Source organism: Anopheles ziemanni, chromosome 2 (assembly GCF_943734765.1).
Source record: "Anopheles ziemanni chromosome 2, idAnoZiCoDA_A2_x.2, whole genome shotgun sequence".
Lineage (NCBI taxonomy): Eukaryota > Metazoa > Arthropoda > Insecta > Diptera > Culicidae > Anopheles > Anopheles ziemanni.
In genome coordinates, this window is record NC_080705.1 from 84,316,746 (window position 1) to 84,336,559 (window position 19,814).

At 45.4% G+C, this 19,814-nt stretch overlaps 3 protein-coding genes across 3 annotated transcripts in view; 1 reads left to right on the forward strand and 2 right to left on the reverse strand.

Annotated features, from left to right (window-relative positions):
• Positions 1 to 2,937: 2,937 nt before the first annotated feature.
• LOC131282066 (protein lethal(2)essential for life-like) lies at positions 2,938 to 4,181 on the forward strand. Its single transcript, XM_058311454.1, has 3 exons — positions 2,938 to 3,137; positions 3,251 to 3,555; positions 3,827 to 4,181. The coding sequence occupies exons 1-3, from the start codon at positions 3,031 to 3,033 to the stop codon at positions 4,024 to 4,026; spliced, it is 612 nt and encodes a 203-aa protein (XP_058167437.1). The 5' UTR covers positions 2,938 to 3,030; the 3' UTR covers positions 4,027 to 4,181.
• Positions 4,182 to 4,929: 748 nt separating this feature from the next.
• On the reverse strand, positions 4,930 to 5,943 carry LOC131282067 (protein lethal(2)essential for life-like). The gene is made up of 4 exons (XM_058311455.1): positions 5,924 to 5,943; positions 5,634 to 5,734; positions 5,238 to 5,539; positions 4,930 to 5,124 (listed from the first exon to the last, which is right to left on the reverse strand). The coding sequence occupies exons 2-4, from the start codon at positions 5,732 to 5,734 to the stop codon at positions 4,946 to 4,948; spliced, it is 582 nt and encodes a 193-aa protein (XP_058167438.1). The 5' UTR covers positions 5,924 to 5,943; the 3' UTR covers positions 4,930 to 4,945.
• A 5,726-nt stretch (positions 5,944 to 11,669) lies between these two features.
• LOC131283085 (high affinity cAMP-specific and IBMX-insensitive 3',5'-cyclic phosphodiesterase 8) overlaps positions 11,670 to 19,814 on the reverse strand; it is a 99,838-nt gene continuing 91,693 nt past the window's right edge. The window contains exons 6-18 of the mRNA XM_058312649.1: positions 19,284 to 19,340; positions 18,943 to 19,142; positions 18,675 to 18,734; positions 18,059 to 18,116; positions 17,124 to 17,222; positions 14,858 to 14,968; positions 14,592 to 14,761; positions 14,126 to 14,525; positions 13,850 to 14,057; positions 13,604 to 13,749; positions 12,408 to 12,630; positions 11,903 to 12,334; positions 11,670 to 11,833 (exon numbers count right to left, since the gene is read on the reverse strand). Coding sequence (XP_058168632.1) covers positions 11,670 to 11,833; positions 11,903 to 12,334; positions 12,408 to 12,630; positions 13,604 to 13,749; positions 13,850 to 14,057; positions 14,126 to 14,525; positions 14,592 to 14,761; positions 14,858 to 14,968; positions 17,124 to 17,222; positions 18,059 to 18,116; positions 18,675 to 18,734; positions 18,943 to 19,142; positions 19,284 to 19,340 — 2,328 coding nt within the window. The remainder of the gene's footprint in view (positions 11,834 to 11,902; positions 12,335 to 12,407; positions 12,631 to 13,603; positions 13,750 to 13,849; positions 14,058 to 14,125; positions 14,526 to 14,591; positions 14,762 to 14,857; positions 14,969 to 17,123; positions 17,223 to 18,058; positions 18,117 to 18,674; positions 18,735 to 18,942; positions 19,143 to 19,283; positions 19,341 to 19,814) is intronic.

The window sequence follows — 19,814 nt, forward strand, 5'->3', positions numbered from 1 at the left end:
GATGTACTAGAAAAGTGTGCCAAAAACACATGGCAGTCAACGTTTTAACGGTTATCGGATTGGAAAGAGTAAAAGTTGCGCTTTGTAAACTCTGCTGTAGCATTACTACAGGCACGCAGGAACAACCGAAAGAACGACGTTGGGGTAGGATGACCCGCGCAGTTTTCGGTGTCTTCCCGTAGGAAATATTGGAGCAGCGCAATCGATCGCGCAACAATGGCGTTTGGGGTGCAATCAACCGTGACGATGACATTCGCAAGCGGGGACTCCAAGGTTACCGGGCAGGCTGGTGGAGGGGCGGCCGGTGCCCTGAAAAAGGGCACAAAAACCGGGCGCTGCCGGAAGCGCAAAACAGGGTGCGGGATACTCGCGGGAACAGGTACGAAACGGTGCCGAACGCGATGGTCGGCATAATCGGAACCGCACTTCCGCGATGGAAGCTTGTCAGCGTTAAGCGTCGGGGTTAACGCTTTGTATGGTATTGTTATTTTGCTCGTGCACACACGTGTGTCCCTGTGTGCGTGTGTGGGTGGGTGGGTGTGATGCGTGGGCTACGGCGCGATCGCGATTCTTCCCCCCCCCCCCCCCACCACGTCCCTCGCTAGATTCGTTTAAATTTGCGGACACGTGGTTCTATTTTGTGTAACACCACATCGGCCTTTCGGCGCAAAATACACACCGCTCATTGTTGCGATGGCCATAAAAGGGAACATCTGTGTTAGGCGGTCAGCTGGTTGCCATTCGACAACCGGCCGGACAATCGGTAGCGAGTGGAATTCTGACCAAGCCGAGCGATGGGGCTGATTAAGGTGCATTCAACGAACAACGCGCGATTGTTCCGGCGGATGATCGATTGGTTTTCCGGACGTTTCAATTTTACAAACTTTGAAGGAATGTCGTACATTCCAAAAAGGGTCACATTTTGCAAAACTGGGTATTCAATCGGTTACAATCAATATGATCGAATAGGAAGATCAAACTGTAGCTTGAACATCTCCAATCCCCTCGGCTAGCGGAGTATCGTATCATTTCACGGATGAAAGTGAGCACGTCGTTTCTCACAGCAACCTGCTCATCGGGAGGAAGAACGAATTTCAATTCACTACGCTGGTATAACAGAACTAAAACGTGGTGAGAAAGGAAAATCTATTTTTGTATTGCACTATGAGTAGTTCGAAGGATAAAAATCGGTATACAATTTGAAACAAAAAAAAAAAAAACAGGTTGAGTTCATTTTATTTTATTTTAAGGGTTTTTGAATGAAAGTACATGGTTGAAGGTAAAAGAATAGGGAAATAATGTTATTTTTATCCTGAACAATTGGTAAAGTTATTTCCATCCTTCAAACATGTTAGATTGTCATAAGATTTTTTAGCGTTGATTAAAAAATAGCTTTCCTCACTTTCAAATATCATGTAGGTTTTTTTTCGAAATCAAATCTTTTCCAAAACATGTTGGATGTTTCTTAGCACCTGCAGCAGAGCCATAGAAACACCGCCCCTTTACAACCGGGGAACCAACAGCTAACAAGCATTCAAAGCCGTAGAAAACGGTAAAATATATACGACAAACATAGAACCACGGTTTGGACAGGTTGGCGTAGCACTTATGTCTCGCGCGCTATGCAAACAGTACGACACGAGAGAGCACCTCAGTCGGGAAAGGTGGAGAAATAAACAACTACTTATCACCACGGAAGCAGCATCTTGTTGTCTGGTATTTTTTTTCTAGAGAATTATTTTTCTGGGTAAAGTTTTGTACCGTTTTTTGTTTCCAAAAAAAAACTTATATGACCTTTCGTCTATGTTTGTTCATCGACAGAGCGGGTTCGTAACAATTAAACGGTGATCATGATCAATTTATTAATTTTCCAAATTGCTATAACACATCGTCACTTGCCCGAGAACCTCTTTTAGGATGAGCACTTCTCAACCACCTACGCTCGGCACGCTTGTTTGATCATTAATTTAAATTTATCCCATGATCGAGCAGAAAACAACCCATGTTCGCATCCATCGGAGTCTCTTTAAATTTTTCTCTAGATTTTTTCTCTCACCAGTCCCAGCTGATCGAACAGAAAGATCTCTTGTGTCATCGAATGTAAACCAAGCGAACTGATGACGACGAACTGAAGGATGGTCAATAATTATCATTCACGCGCTTCACCGAATCCCTCGGCGATTTTAGACCCTTTAAGGTATCGGGTGTTTGGAGGATGTAGTTGAACTGTGCATTTAACAAGCAGATGAAATGTTATTTATGATGGTTTCAGTTTTAACTGAGAAAATAAATGTTTTGATGAAGGTCTTTGGGATAATATTAATACCAACATGTTGAAAAAAAATAAATTTATTTTTGTTACCAAATTGTTTCAACAGATAATTTTTGTCATAATGATGTGAATATTTCTTTCGTATGTCTTTTGAATCAAATAATGAATTTTCAGTTAGGTTTCCTGTTTTGATGGGATTATAGTAAAGAGAGCTTACAATTTATATGCTTTTCTCACGTGCTTTAACTCACTTCCATTAAATACTGTTACCTTTATGGGTTAATAGCGTTCTTACTTACTTACGCTCAAGAAGCGGCTGATCGTGTTTGTTCTTATGTTTTTAGTTTATTTACCACCACCACCACCACCGGGAATGTCGCTGATATTTGTGTTTGGGGTAGTGAAATCACGCTTCGTACGTACGATGAGAGTGTCGGATCGTCACTTACCCATCCCAGCGTGCAGCTTCTTGGCCTCTGCGAGAAGCCGTCAAGAATATTATTGCACCGGATCATGCCTGTGCCGGTGCAGATCGTCGCGCCTTCTTCAATTGCGCGAGAGGGTGCTAAGTGGAGGCCGGCTGTGTATAAATAACGCACCTCGAAGACGCTGACAGGCTCAGTCAGCGTAGAAGCCCCGTTCGGTGAGTGTGGAAAGTGGTCGGAAAAACGGTAACGGATTAAGTGTTTGGTGAAAGTGTTTCTCGAAAGTGGAAGTGAGGGTGCATATTTGTCTGGAAGTGTTCGAGTGCATTCGAAATGGCGTCCGTTCCGATGTACTTCCGCGACTGGTGGGATGACGATCTGTTCGAGAGTCCCCGGCGAACTTCTCGACTGTTCGATCAACAGTTTGGCACCGGCATTTTGTACGTACACGTGTGAAAGCCAGAGAGGGAACACATTTTCCTGCCTCCATTTTCGCGAGCAGCGATAAATTCTGACCGCACGTACCTTTTCTTCCCCCGCTCCGGAAGTGCAGCTCCGAGGATCTGCAGAAGATGGCGTCCAGCTTCCACTCGTCGAACCTGCGCTCGTCCCGCCTCGGCAGCTTCCGCCGGCCGTGGAGTGATTTCGGTACGCCGCGGTTCAGCAGCAGCCTGACCAGCGCCGCCAGCGCCACCGTCGAGCGGCTGCAGATCAACCTGGACGTGCAACAATTCACACCGCATGAGATCACCGTCAAAACGGTCAACAACTCGGTGGTGGTGGAGGGCAAGCACGACGAGCGGCAGGACGAGCACGGGTACATTTCGCGACACTTTGTCCGTCGCTACGTTCTGCCGGGTGAGTGTTTACTCGCGGTGTTGGCGAACGCCAAAGCCTGCCCTTTCGGTGGGAGTTTAACGCGGGCACTAGAAAATAATTGCATCATTGGATAATTTTTCAGTAAATTTTATAGAACTGTTTTCTCTTGATATTTTTAGTAATTTATTTAATTTCAATTCCTAAGTCTTCGTATTTTACTTCCCCAACAAATCCCATTTCAAACCTAACGGTTTTATCACCAAACGAAAAATAACGGCTTACTTTATCTTTCTAATCTTCATTCGTTCAGACGATCACGATCCCAAGGACGTCGTATCGAGCCTGTCGTCCGACGGTGTCCTTACGATCGTGGCACCGAAGAAGGCACAGCCCCCACCGGCGGAAGTCGTCTACGAGCGGACGGTGCCGATCCAGCGCATCGAGGAGCGAACGACGGAAACGGTGCGCAAGACGTCGGAAAGTGTGTCCAGCGAGTGCGGCGCAAAGTGAGCGGAGGTTGGAAGGTGGGCCAGCAGAATGAACGAACCAGCCGACCTCAACGTTTTGATTATTCCCGTTGTCGAACGTACCTTGAACCAAAGTGATTAGCTAAATGTGCATGGAAGTATTAGGAAGTGCGAAGAAAAGTTACGTGGTGTAAAATTAAACCCTGCAACCATTTATTTCATAGCAAACCGTTCCGTTTGTTTGTGCTTGTGCCTGATTTCGAAAGAAACTTTATGAGCTTCATATGCGATATTGTGTCGTTTATTTGTGTTTTTGTTTGTTTGTAAGGGCATTGGAATGTTTTTTAAAATGTTTAATAAGCCTTCTTTTAAGAACCCTTTTTTAATGAAAAGTTTGCCAAAGGTGTCTGAAATATACTGAACAAAGTGAGTTCCAGTTTATGTATTTTCTATTAGTTTTCCTTCTTTTTCCAGATGTAGGATGAAGTAAATACTTTAGTTTTTATATGTGCTGTATTATGTGCAAAGTTTAAGTTATAAGTTGATATGTTTTTCAAATATATTTTAATAGCTATACAAGAAACAAACCGAAAATAAGTTCATTGCTTTTATTTTTCATTAAATTGATAATTGTGTTTCCTTCTATTTTTTGTGCTTTGTGTTTTCCTTCTATTGTTTCTAGTTACTGTATCATACGAAAATGTTTCGTTATTGAAACGGCTTTTCTCTAGCTTTCCGATCTTTCTTCGCTCGTTTCCTTAACTATTAAACGGTTTGTGAATAAAAACATTTGTTGTAGAAAATAAATAAATGTTTGCTTTATTGTACCATCAGTTCAGCCACGGTTCGGAAACAGAACAGAATAAACGAAGGACGATAAACACCGAATCTAATACTCATGCGTTAGCAGCGCACCATTCACCGCACAAATACACACTCACACACACAGCGAGTTCGCTCGGTTACTTTGCCTGCTCGACGCTCGGTGTCGCTTCCGGTTTATCCTTCGCCGGCTGGCCCGTCTGCTGGATGGGAACGCTTCGTTCGGGGTTCGGTGCCGGCAGGGACTTCTTCGGGGCGGTCACCGTGAGCACACCGTCGGAGGAAAGCGTCGAAACGACATCGTTCGGGTCGTGGCCATCTTTGATGGAAAAGAAATCGGGGGGGGGGGGGGGGGGGGGGGGGGGGGGGGGGGTGTTCAATTGAAGTTGGGTTTATGATGAATACTTTGAAGTCTCGCGATCGGACACTTACTTGGCAGCATGTAGCGGCGGGTGAAGTGGCGCGAGACGAAACCGTGCTCGTCCTGCTTTTCCTCGTGCTTGCCCTCCACCACGATCGCTCGGTCGGTCGTCTTCACCGTGATCTCCTCCGGCGTGAACTGCTGCACGTCCAGGATGATCTGGAAGCGGTCCTTGTCGAGGTTGAGCGTAGAGCCAGAGTCCTGGCGGGTGAGGGCGGTGTTACGCCATGGCCGGTAGTATCCTCCGCGGAGCAGCGAGGGAGAGGCGAGCGGCGCGGGACGGGGCGAGAACGACGAGAACAGATCATCGGCACTGAAGAACATAAAGGAGTGAAATTAGCACCAATAAAATCCACATTTCACAATTCGTTGGAAAGCCGTTTTCCATTTTCCCCGGGGGTACTAACCGCAAACCAGTGCCGAAGTGCTGATCCAGCAGGCGCGAACTACGCAGTGGGGTGTCGAAATCCTCCCACCAGTCACGGAAAAGCATCGGTACCACAGACATCTGGAGGAAATGTGTTTAAAAAAAGAACGTTTCTTTTAACGAACACACACTTTTTCACTTTTGTTCTTTTCACTTGAACTTCTATTTAACTAAATGTTTGTTAGGTTATTTATGACACACTTGGAATGAAATTTGTGTTGAAAATAAATATAATAACTTCAAATGGTTTGAAACACCACTTTTACTAACCTTTTAGAAGATTAGAAATTGAACTGAACTGAAAAACTGATCGAAACTGGGAATTTTTCCACTCGCTAAAACTTGCTGCCTGATCGTTGGTTTTCCACCGGTGACTGACACCGAGTCGTGAGAAGAGGATCCACTTTTATAGGGTGCCCTCTCCCAGAGTCAGCTTCCAATGCACGGAAAGATGAAATCCATGGTCCTATAAGGCGCACCGGGCCATCATTTTTCCATCGGTGAGTTTTGAATTTTCTTCTAAGAGAAAGAGAGTCTATCCTAGAGGCACGTCAGTATGTGTTTATGTCTTTGTATGGAAAACTCGCGAGAACATTCCAACATATTCGAGAAAATCCTACATCTACGAGAGGGAGAGAGTTGTCGAATGTTTACACAACCGGCACATAGCGTTCCTCCCATTCCGAGGGATAACGATCGCCGGAAACTAGAGGAAAATAAAGGAAAAGTGGCGTTCATCACCTGGTTGAAAGAGTGAAGAATGCGAGAAAATCGGGAGAGGAGAGTGAAGTGGCGTCCGAAAATAGCTTTTCCACTAAGAATGGACGATCGCCGGTCGGTGCTGGTGTGCGGCCAGTTCGGCACGGGTTTTCCACCAACCAATTTTCCACAACGCGAGAAAACAACGCGCGTAAAGGTGAGTTATTAAAATGAGGTTTACACAAAAAAGCGGCGTTGCGTTGGCATGCTAAAAATAAGCAGCCCCAACAACTCATCCACGAAACGTTGGTGACGTTTTCATACGCTTATTTCCTGCATAAGGAACAGTTAATGGCTACCTGAATACAAATTCCGTCCAATTTGTGGTGCATTATTACATCGCTTTGTCATCGAGACTATTTTTGTAATTGTCTCGAGAGGCGGCGATCGTCGGCGGTGTTTGCTTCCTATCGGCTTCCCTTTGACAATGGATCAGATGTTTGCGGGACGCGACCGGCGAACCGAAGGGATACGACAATTGACATTCACGCTATGTCCGCTTAATGAATCGCAAGTGTTTGTTTATTTTAATTCAATGAATGGTCGATGAGATGGTGCTTTTTTTTCGGCCGGATGACGAAATTAAAACGAATATAAAGTCCCTATAAAAAATGGGAACAAAATATTTGGCAACGTAAGTTTATAATCCAAGGGGGCTGACTTTCTTTTACTAAAACACCTTATTTTAAGTAATCAAATCAATCGGTAAGAATATCAATTCCCCGTCAAATTTAAACCATTTGATGTAGATGATACTAAAAGTATTAAAAACTTTTCATCTATAAAAGTTCTCAATTTTTATCAGAACACAATTTAGTTAAAATTACAGAGATTCTAAAATTTTCTTAACATAAAGATACACAAAAATACTAATAAAATCACAAGACTCTTCAATATTTTGGCATCAATTTTATGAAAACATCTAAGCAAAACGATACACTGAGATGTTGCTCATTAAAAAATAATATCTTTAAACATCATTTCTGTTACTTTGATCACGGAAAAGAAACATCTTCAAGCATCAAGTTGGAACATCAATTTAGATTCATAAGTTAATTAAATAAAAAGGTTATTGAAAAAATATTACTCGAACTATGAAAATTAATTCAAACTCCAACGACTAGGAAAGAATAAAATATAAATTGGAGTGAAGCCAACCTGGAGATGAAACATGTAAAAACTTTATGGAATTAACCTTTAAGCATCCGTGTTATATTGAATCGATCCCACAGTCTATACAGTGGAACACGATGCACCGAGAAGGTCTGGAAATGCACCGTGCCACAATTTAGTGTCACACGTGAGTTGAATAGCACCAAATGGCAGTTCTATTTAAAGCCGTCCAACCAGGGTGGGCGCGTTTCGGCGCTTCGTGACGTTACGCTAGAAGGCACAACGCGCGTCTCGCGGACGCTTGGTGGAAAAACTCGATCGACGCCATTTCCCGAGTCATCAAAACACGCTAGAAGCCGCCCGTCGATCAAGATTGGATGATTCACCCGAAGTCAACGCTTCCTACGTTCTTTATTTTTGCGCTGCAGTGCGTGGGAAGGTGAATACGGTGTATGTTGAATTTTGATCAAGTAGCTTACGACTTTTCTTCGTTCTAAGCAGCCCGAACGTGTGGTTAACTATCGCCACTAAAGATCACCTCCTACGTTTATCGATGCTTTACCGTCGATTGTGCATTGCTTTGAAATAATGGGTGCCCATTTGTATTCTTTGACATATCCGTTTATTACAGTTTATTAGACAGACTTATTGGCGGAAACAATTCGTTACACTGGGTTTTTTGTTTTGGTTTATTTTTAGCTCATTTTTTTCGACATCGTTTGTCACGTTTTAAGGGCGCATGGCGCGTTCAGCTATGGTAATATTCATTTATCGCTTTTAAGGGCTTTGCAATTTCTTCTAAACAACACCTGTCCAATAATCAGTACCAGATCGAAGAACTAGCATGGCATCTTTTACTATATTTTCTCTGTTATGGTTTTTTTTATGCTTGAAATTTTATTTTAGTTTTGCTTACACGTATAATGAAGACCACATCGATTCGCTAGATATATTCATGTATTATGCGGTTTTGTTTTTCTTACTATTTCCTCTTACATTCTCCGTTCGCTGCTAGGGTATGTGTTTAGGTTAGTTTCCATTTGCTTTCCCCATTCCACGGGGATCCTGTCCTCGGGCGTTTTGCTAACGTTAGGCGTCGGTGAGATATAATTTCCAGGTGCGTGTCCGTTTCCTGAACGTCCTACAAAAACACAGCATTCCACTCTCACAAAGGGGAGGCGGTTTTTTAATGGAACAAGTTTGGTTCCTTTTGCTATACATTTCCCTTGCTTCTTTTTCTATAGGTTTCTTTTCTAAGGTATATTTTTTATTTGAAAATCTGTTTTTCCTTCAAATTCATACAACACTTTCTCGCCACGGTGGATTGTAAAGATGATATCCAGCGAACATCAACAAACAAACGCCCAACGACTCTATCGTTAGTCCTGCGGCTTTTCCGCTTATAACGTTTTCATGTTGCCTTTTGGCAATCATCCATTTCATCTCAACCGCGCTAAGCTTCACAAGCAATATGTAGGTATTGTTGTCCTTTATTCCTCTAGCTTCGTTACACTTTTAAAAAGATGGTGGAAACATTGTCCTCAGCGCCCTCCTTAAAACCAGATATGACCAGCATATCAGAGAAATACGATTACCTAGTAAATAGTAGTGTTGCTTTTTTTTTCATTACGTTCCTCTCCCCCTAGCACAGTGTTTTGCCGAAAAATAGTGTTACTCTCGTTAGTGTAGACCTCCTTCCTTGTGTTGTCGGTTGAAAAATTAGTCCGTTCATTAGGAAACCAGTAAAGTTCCGAGTGCATTCGAAAGCAGGCCGATTGAGGGAAGTGGAGGCAGAGAAAGAGAGAGAGAAAGAGAATTGTGTTTGTGCATTTGTGACCACATGAAGGTGTGTTAATGGTTTTATCTATGTTCTGCTACAAGGGTAGCATACATTCTAGCGTTGAAACCGTAAGAGTATGAGTTCATTAGCGTTGCGATGGAAAGTGAAAGGGCAGGTAGACGTGGCTTAAAGTGCACCGTGGAACAACTACCAGCCATGCTGCGTTTACTGAAATTAACATTCCAGTTGTTTAATCGTGCCGATTCCAGGTCCGAATACCCTCTCATTTTATCACCATTCGCCTATTATTGTCACATCAATTTATGAGTAGAATAAGATAAGCTACCAAGCAAGCGTCTACCACCGTTGATCCTTGTCTGTTTCATTATGTCCGCGTGGTTCTATTAAGGGATTTTTATCGCACTCTTTTATGGCTCTTTATACTTTGCAAAACAAACTGGGGAAGCATACGGCTTACAATGCTGCTTTGTTAAATCGTCCGCTAGCCGGAATTCGATCGCTACCGAAAAACACACACGTACACATATTCAAACACACACGCAAACACGCATTAAACAATGGAAACAGTTCCAGCACTGGGATGATGTGTCGTGTTTGTGGGTGGGAGGGATGTGAGTCCTGCTTGTCCTGCTTTCTGCACTGTTTATGCTCAGGTCTCAGCGGTAGCGCTACGATGGGATTGGATTTGGTTAAAGCTCTCCCAATGTGTTCCCCGAGAGAGCACAAAACCGAATGGTGAAAACAAGACGAAAAGCTGACAAGTGGTAAAGTAAAACTGATCCTTTCAATGGAGCCGCCTGGTGGTTTGTAAAAATCCAAGGGCACTTTCCAAGGGGTGTGATCAAAGTTATAAACATTATCTTGCTCTGGATTTTACAAGGTTGAACAGCGCTAGTAACGTTTAAAAGCATGTCATATTTGTTTCTATCCTGTGTTTGACCTTTAAGGAACTTATCGTGTATTTTTGTTTTCTTTTGTATTCCTTGCTAACACCGCTAAACAGAACATCTACTGCGTGTTGCACCTAAACACATGTACACTGATATGCGATTCAACCGGGGGTTATACGCCATTTGAGCTCTAATTCATAACGCCTCGGTGCGCGTTAACACATGCAGGTTACGTTTTAATTTTTTTAGTATATGAGCAAATGTTTTACCAACCCTCCACGAGGAAAATAGGACACACTTCTCCGGTTGATTCGGATGCGCATGTTTTAATATGCTTGTTTCTTTTTTTAATTTCGTGACCATCTTTTTGTTCGCAACTGGTTATGGTACGTATATGGTCTCTTGCACATAAACATTTATCACTTCGAAAGCAATGATTCAGTCAGTCAATTTTTTGCGCATTTGTTTGGTGGCACCAAAAGGGGTTAAATATTTGTATCTATTTCATTACAAGTTCTCGTGTGGGAGTAGCACAGAAACATTTGTTTGTAATCCACTGGGTCCACCTTTGGGGAATTGTAACAGAGCGGCAATACTTTGTAAAACATTCACAAAAATGTTCATCTGTTCGATAAACAAGTCCATTTTGTTACATGTTTTCATTTCATTTGATCTATTTCAAATTATTACCGTTATGTTATTTTGCTTCGGATTCGGTTCATTTACAGGTTTATCGAAGTGAAGCGTGTTTGAAATTTGGTTGCAACGGACAAACATCAATTGACGCTAAACAATAGTTGATGCCACTTTTCAGCACGTTGATTTTGATAACGGGTGTACGTGTCCTTACACACTAACGGGTGACGCAGAGTTGGCGGAACAACTGGAACGGAAAGTGGGTAAAATAAGGTGTTACAGGACAGGGAAGTAGAATAAAGTTTTTGAAAAAAAAACGAGTGCATTTGTGTATGGCAAGGCCGTGCATAGATTTGCGGACCAATGCAATCGTGTGCAATCCTAACCATCCTTAATTTATTATTTCTAACTCTCTCTCTCCTAGCTTTGAGACTGCTTTCTAAGCTGCTTATGAGCGTACGATTAAGACTACTGTCGTGCACTGGGGGGTTTGTGTTGTAAAACGATGATGGTATGACGAACAAAATAAGAACAATACTGCTACAATCATGGAAGGAAGAACCGCCATTGTACGCACGATTCGATTCGATTCGATTCGTGCACATATTTAGTTTGTTCTGCCAGTCCGGTGGTGTTCGGACCACTTCCGGCTGTCGGTTGTGACTTGGTGGTTCGCACGCACACCCTTGAGAACTGGCCGATGCGAACCAACATGTCGTCGTGTCAATGCAAGCGGTGGGCTATCGAGCGTCCTTGACATATGTGTGGTGTGTGTGTGTGTGTGTGTGGGTGTGTAATGGACGGATGAACATGCCGCTTAGAACTTCTCCTCCAGGGAGATAGAACTGGCCGTTTCTTCCGTCAGTGATATCTGCTTTCGCTTGATGTCGCTGAGCGTGTTGATGCCCTGCTCCTCGAACAGCTTCCACTGCGAGTAGTTGAACTCCATGTAGCGTATGATTTCGGGCATTTCGATGAAACCTAAAAAAAAAACAGAAAAAACAGGGGGTTGTGATCCAACGCTCGGGTAACGGGGAACGGGACACTCACTGTTCCACGCGTCCATCATGTCGTGGATGATGTACTCGATGAAACCGATCTGGCTCTTGGAGATGCTGCAGGTCGTGCGGTCGAACATGGGCATCACGATGGGCAGATTTTTGCGCTTCTCCTCGTCCGTCTGCATGAAGTACTCCTCCGCGATGCGCCGGGCCCACTCGACGCAGAACTTGAGCGGCCGTGTCGGGTTGCTGACGTCCGCGCACTTGATCAGCATGCGCCGCACCAGTATCTGGTTGTCGTCGCTGTCCGGCGGCAGTGGGTCCTTCGACTCGACGTCCGTGCCGAACACGCTCACGAACTTGGCCAGATGCTCGAAGTGTCGGGTCATCTCCGTTGCCAGGATCATGTCGACGATGATCGACCGCGCCAACTTGTACATGTCCCGGTCGAGGTGTTTGAAGATGTTGATCTTGTCGTCACCTGAAGTCGGTAACAGAGAAGAATAGCAAGAATAGAAACAAACATCCTAAACGTAGCATAGATGGCCACCTACCGAGCGTGAGCCGGAACGTGGTGGCGGCGTGGTGCGACTCCAGCACGCAGATGTCGTTGTACAGCAGGGCCAACATGTTGTCCGAGTTGCACAGGAAGGCGGATGAGCGGCCCGGATGGTCTATGTCATGGGTTGCGGCAGCGATAAGGGCGGTCGCCTCGTCCATTCGGTCCATTATCTTCAACTCCCGGTTGCTCAGCTGCTGCAAGTAAACTGCCGTAGCCTACCCGAGCCACGCCATGGAAAGGAAAGTGGAAGAAAATGGTCGTCTCAGAAGTACAATACCAACTTTTCTCGGAAGCTTTTTTGTCTCGGAACCCCCGTATGAGATGGGATAATCTGTTTGTCCTACGCCGTTCGAGGGAAAAAGGTTTGAGCCTCTCCAAATGTGAATTTAACATGCAAAAAATATTTAGAAAAGAGACCATCAAAAAGAGGTGTGTACTGGCGAGCAATTGTACTACTTTTTTATGGCTTATGTACGTACACATAAATTAAAAGCCGTGTCCCAAGTCGATGCAAGCTTTTGAGGCGTTGCTTAGAAATAAAAGCAAGCAACAGACTGCGGTTTCATGAGCGCCCATAGTTTAGCAAATAAAAGTAAGTAAAAACCCCCGGTATGGATTCGCCGCGAGATAGCGAAGGAAGTGTGTGCACAAGCTTAAAAAGTTGCTCCTTCTTGTGCTTTTGTTTTCCCACCCACACCCCCTTATCCCACCCATAAGGGTTTCGTTTAATTATTTGGAGCTGAATAGAATCGGCACGGCACGCTAAGTACGGTCCGTGGGTTTCGGAATAAAACGGGCCGTTCGGATTATCCCCGGGCCCGGAACAAAAAGAAAGCAAAGCGAGCGAACAGGAAAGGGATGGTTAATTTCTTGGAGGGAAAGCATTAATACACCACTCCAGACGATTGCACATTAAAAAGGGTGTTCGCAAGGATTCCGAGGAACGGCCGGTGTCGCTTGGTGCGGGGGGATTAAAGCGGACCGGATTTGAATACACGAAGATTAAAGGCGGGTATCCGAACGGTCTCCCTCGTGATAGGGGACGCGCAAGTGAGGGATGGCTTCCCGAAAGCTGTTGGGGTAATAGTAATCGAGACGCAAAGGAGCTTGAACGGCGGGGTTGAAGGGTTCGAAGGAGTTGAAGCGGGGAGGGTGGAGGTGGATTAATTTTAATTATTTTCCACTCACCTGCATCACGTCAGCGGCATGGGTGCTGTTGTGATACGTGTTCTCGCTGTGGTAGTACTTCTCCATTTCGATGAGCCACAGCTTGAAGGTCATCTCGTCGCAGTTGAACGTATTGTACACGTCAAACCGCCGGAACAGTTCTAATCCTGGAGACCGGTGGGTGGAAACAGGACAAAAAATAACAATGTAGAAACCCTAATTCGTCAAGCTGGTTGAAAAAGGGCCCAAAGGGGTTCACCGACTCACCTAAACACACTAATGGACGTTTCTCGGTAAGATCCTCTAGCTTAAATATTTCAAAGTCCCAATCCAGGGCCGTCTGCAGCAGGTCGGACAGTAGTGAAGATTCTTTGGTTTTCGTGAAAACGATGCTCCCTGTAGATGGGCGGCCTCCGCCGCGTATGATGGAATCGTTCGAGCTGCGCCGGGACGAGAGGATGTTCGTGGGTCCTTGCTGCGTGCCGTGGAGAGGAAAGTCAAAGTGAGTTATCTAGCAGGAGACGGCATTGCGGAGCTGCTTACCGTAAGCAGGGCACCAATCAGATCAGTGGCAACCGGGTCCTCGGTGCGGATCTCCTTCATCTGCGGGCTGTAGAGTCCTTCCCGCTTGAGGAACTCCATCACGCGGTCCAGCAGTTTGGCCTCCTCGAGCGAGCAGTTCTCCTGAACCTGTGCCAGCAGGCTCAGCACTTTGGTGATCGGCGCCTCGAGCGGCAGCGAGGACAGCTTCGCCAGGCTTGTCCGCCGCAGCCCGTCCGACGCAATCGACCGGACGTCGAAGCTGCCCCGCCGGATTGAGTGCAGCGAGCCGCGCGGTACCTCCTTGCCCTGTGGTAGCGTCTGCAGCGCTTCACCGATCGCGTTCGACGACACCAGTGCGCTGGATGATGATTCTAGGATTAAAACTAAGTGTGTGGGATTCCTGAGAGGAGGGAAACGCCATTAGAAACCAACGGATGATCCGACATTCTGGGGACCATCGTGTTACCTTCCGATGCACGAGACAGGTACGGCGCGAACGTGTATTTGTGATGATTCTTGGGACTTTCTCCGCGTGGTAAGGTAACCGTCGTAGTCCTTATATCTACTGGTATGAGATAAAATATTACTAATATCGGCCGTTACCAAGTCGCTCAGAGATCTGCCAACGATTTCATCCTACGAAAAGAGAACAGCGAGCAGAAGGAGGTCGAAGAGCATTAGCGCTACTTGTTGGGCCATTCGCCGAGGGTTACTATCTATTTATCGTCTCACCATCTTCATGTTCAGCACACGCTCGCTAGCTCGGTTTGCGTACTGCGCCCGGAGCGTGTCGTCGGTGATGATGACCGCTTCTCTCGATCGATGCAGTGCCGTGTACAGTGCCTAAAATGACAAATTTTATTAAATGATACTTCTCATACAGTTTCGTGTGTAATGAAGAAAATCACGTTTTGAACGATTCATTTGATTACTTAAACTATATGAAGTAATGGCATATTTTCGCTCTCGAGTTTTCTGGGTTTCACAGCTTTACGACACAATTTAATAAAAATTAAGCAAATTTTGTATACCATCGTGTCAAATTTCGATGTCACATTTAATTTGGTGAAAAATGAAAACAATATTAATTAATTGACAATTAGGACATTCACTAATGTGGTGCCGAACGCATTTAATTTATAGTGCCCATCTCATATTGAAATGTATGATGAAAAATTTATTTCCTGCAAAACGAACTTTTAGCTGAACTTCCAAACAAATTTAATTAAATCGCTTAGGCCATGTTCTTCACTCTTATGCAATAATAGATATCCAAAACAATAAATCTCGCTGTGGGTTATTTCGCCCCACAATTCAGTCACTTTCGGCAAGAATTTTAATGTATTTTCGACTTGTTTTTAGCAATTGGAAACCATATTAGAGATTCAAATTTGGGATGTATTTATAATGAACTGCAATAAAAGAATGTTTCCTTTACACTACACTACTGATAGTAAATCTTCCACAATTTATTCTCACACCTGATGCTTTCTTCCTAAGTGTAGAAAAATGTACGCTTTCTGTTTGGCATTAAACATTTTAAACCAAATCATTACGCTTCGACTAATCTAGATCGGTTCGAAGGAACTACCGGCCGCCGTTGGTCCGATACGCTGTGTAGGGTTAATTGTATTTTGTATAAAGTAAATTACATTTATAAACCGTCTCCCTCCGATGGGTTGCTGCATTTAGTTCTGAAGCTTTTCAACACGTCCAGAACTACCGGGGTAGGGGTGTGCACCGTTGGAAGATGTCACCAGCTCGGCGAAGGCATGAACTATTCATTTAAAGTCCGCCGACTGATGACATGATTCAATTTATTCACCTGCCGGCGCTCTATAAATCACACAGATGAGATCGGTGGGTGGAGCAAGAGAAAGGGGACACAAAATGCCACCCATGCGGGGCTCGATGGCGCACTATAAATCTTCGTCCACCTGCCGTGGCTGGAGATGATGCAAGTGATCAATGGAGCGACTGCACATCGAGCCACCATTGGCCATTTGCCGAAGCCGCGGAACTGCATGGAAGCGCACGAACAAATTGTCCTTCGGTCTTCCGGCAAAACGGTACGATTTTCGCAAAGGATCGCTCGAGTGAAGCGAATACAGCTTCCCTCCAGCCTGAAGGCTTTCTCTCCTTCAGGTTAAACGTAACTCAACGATTATAGAGCATCGTTAGATGTGCTCAAGTACTTCAAGTACTGCTCCAGTCCAAGAAACACGACGCAAGAACGGGACCCGTTATGCACGATTGCGAAGGCAAACACGATTGATTGAGTTAATGGAAGACCATGCAATACTATGGTGCACTCGTGTGCATGACGGATATTCGGCAGACGTGGAATGCAGGGACGTTGATCAAATTAAATGAAAAGTGTCCGTTGGAAATCCAATGGCACTGTGCCGTTCTCCCATAACGACACTCGATTTTGATCAAACGCACGGGAAATGTGTGGGTGACGATAGACTTTCTTGTCCGGTTTATTTATTTTCCTCGTACCCGGCTCAGGCCAATTATCGAGCCTGAATCTGGGCAGGTAGTCGGTAATCCAGCTAGAAAAATCCCCGCCGAGAAAATGGTCCCGCCTTCGCGGGAAATGGAACGAATGGGGCGTAATACGATGAATTAATTTACGGTTATCGTACCATCAGCCATCGCCCGAGAGTGGAGTGGCCTTAGTGAGCGAAGCGGTTATAACGGTTAAAAATAGTTCCCGTATCCTGCAACCGGGCGTGGATTTCCGGAACTGTGGAAGCGCGTCCTTAAACGATTATCCTTCGGCTTGATGGTTCGGGACTCGTAACGATATGAGCAGTGGCATAAACAACGATAAAGCTACGTGTGACCCTGGGGGTACGATGGTGACGGAGTGCCGGAAAGCAAAATTTAAACGAAAACGAACGACAGGACGTTTAATCCTGATCACCGTGGGGGCTTGCAAGCGGCAACAGCTGGAGCTATGGGATCGAACGAGGGAAATGGGATTAAAACCTACCTGTTGAGTCGATATCACATTCTGTGGCCGGACGAGCGAGTGCTGGATTTGCCGCAGCTCCGACGAACAAATCGATACATGGGGAGACTCAATAATGCACTGAAAGTAGAGGAAGCAGAAGAGCGCACGGTTAATAGGCACACTGGACCCGGGCAGCACCATTAGGGCCACACTATTAAACAGCCAAAGTAATCGTGTGCGGTGGTTCGCCGATGGGCGACAAACCACGAACCGTTGTCTGTTCGAGAGGCAGCAAACTCGCTTCGGTTCGGGATGGAAACGTGACAACTACCTCGATGCACCGTGATGGTGAACTTTGGACGCGGCACGATGTCCCTCGTAGACACTGGACTGGGCTCTTTTCACCATCCAGCGCCAGCTTTGGCAGGCGAGTTAATGAAGAGTCTCTAGCGGTTGGCCCGAGTGTCATCGCCGTCAACTTGACGGCGGATATGGGGCGGATTGAATGTCAAACGCCAATTGGGTAATTGTGTCCACCGTCCGAGGCCGGGCGGCAAGACCACGACAACGAGGATACCAATTTAATGCGGTCACCAGCCAGCTTCCCGGAATGATAATGTAAAAGGTCACAAAGTCATGGCGTCCGCCACTGTCAGGTGTCAGTGGCGTTGTGTTCGGCTCTGTAGGAACTAATCAAACTGAACTCCTTCTAGGCTGGGCGGATTGACGTCAATTGCTTCGGTGTCAATCAGCGGGACACAATTAAGGAAAGTCCCACCGGGGAAAATCCTTTGTATTGCGTCTTCTTTTGAATAGGTTCAAGGATACGTTCCTCGTATGATTTGTTGGAAGGAAAAATTATACCCGCCTGTACAATTTAAGCACCCACAGTGTCCAATGATCGTCCTGATTGCTTGCACACAGCAAAATACAAAAGAACGAAGACTCGAAGGATATACTTTTTTAACACTTACCCTATTGTAGCCGACATCCAGCAGGGAAATCACAGCCGTGTCATCCTTTTCAAACACACTGTAAACGAGAAGAATGGAAAACATGAAAAAATGGCTATTTTTAACAACATGCTTCATAATTCCACTCCATCAGGCTGTAGCCCGAACGAAACGTTCGACGATTCGTTTAATCTTATGCATATATCCCAGCAAACAGCATGGCGCTTACAGGTGGAAAATACCTGTCCGGCCATCCGCCAAGGTGCAAGCAGTGGAGAAGCAAGATGGGAAAGCCACTCCAGGTGGCTAGAGTCACGATTCCATTTATTACCCATCGACACCTGTTACGCGCAGTACGAACCCATTGCGACCGATTCCGACGAGGACCTGTTGAGTATGGCTTCTTTGTTCCGGTGAGGGCGTGGTAATGGAAATGTGAATTTGCTGATGGAGGTAGATGGTAGCTCAGGGATCAATCAATTGCCCGTTTGGTGACAGGTGTGATTGATTTACGGTCGGTAACTGAAGAACTTATTAATTCGTAATGATATGAATTATTGAGACTCTTTAATAGACCGTTCAGAGAGTTCAGGAGAGGAGTTCTTCCAACGACGCACAAACTACTGGCCAAACTTACCTCTTTTTCACAACCGCAACCATCGTGGTGTGTTGGCTGCCTTTTGAATTTCGAATTGACCTACGGAGAAAACAGAAATAGTGACAAATTTGACATTATTTTACGGACGTCAGTTTGTGCTAATTAGAGTTTACTCAACAGAACACATTAAATGTTTTATGCTCTCGGCAGCGTAATCACGAAACCATTGCGTTCGTAAATGACGTTACCCACGTGACGGAGCAAAAAACGCAGCAACCATCGGGTTACAGTCTACATTTAGGCTCACCTTCCCAGCGCCTCCGCCTCGATCGTTTTCGGATACCGCGCGTCCACGATAACGATGTGATGGCCGCCGGTGTTGGGACTCTGGAACGCTTCGATGGCGGCCTCGGCGGACTTCACGAACGTGGGCTCGAGGCTGAGCCGATGGCTCGCATTACCGAGGGCTTCGAACACGGGATCATTCTTGCAGAAGGCAATCAGAATCTGTAAATAGGACGTGAGGACGAAAAATAAGGGCCATTGAGGTGCGTACCGAGAATAGCGGAACATCGTTAGCGAGATTTATACGACTGGGCTAATCAACCGTCATCGCGATGGATGAACGCTAGTGGCCGGCGGGCTTACCTTAATCACAGGATTCGGCGGTAGCAGATTGGGAAACTTCAGATCCGATACTAATCTCTGAAAGTAGGTTCGCAAAGAGACAAATGATTAGATGTATGCAGGGCTTTTGGGGGTGAGGGTGTGTAACCCTAGCCGGAATCACTTCGGGCTTCGTTCTACTCATCGGTTCGACCCCGGTTTCGAGCGCAGTTGATATGACCGAAAGGCAATAAAGCAAGTAAACAAGAGAACACACAAAGTAACGAGGCCCTTGATTCTCGAGCGGCCCTTCCACTCATTGGAGTTCACCGTTGGTAAATGGAGTAATTCGTGGGTATCCATCTGTTACCTTTAGATTCTCTTCGGATAGATTGTCGATGGAGAACGGTACTTCTTCTTCGGTTTCTAGGAACGGTATACGAAAAACATGCAGGAAGTTGTGATTTCTGGGAATTTGAATTACATGTTATAAAGCTACACCCCGGCAAGGTTCACCGTACTGAAACTACCACCTTCATCCAGGCCATCTTCAACCACCACCTCCACCAACTG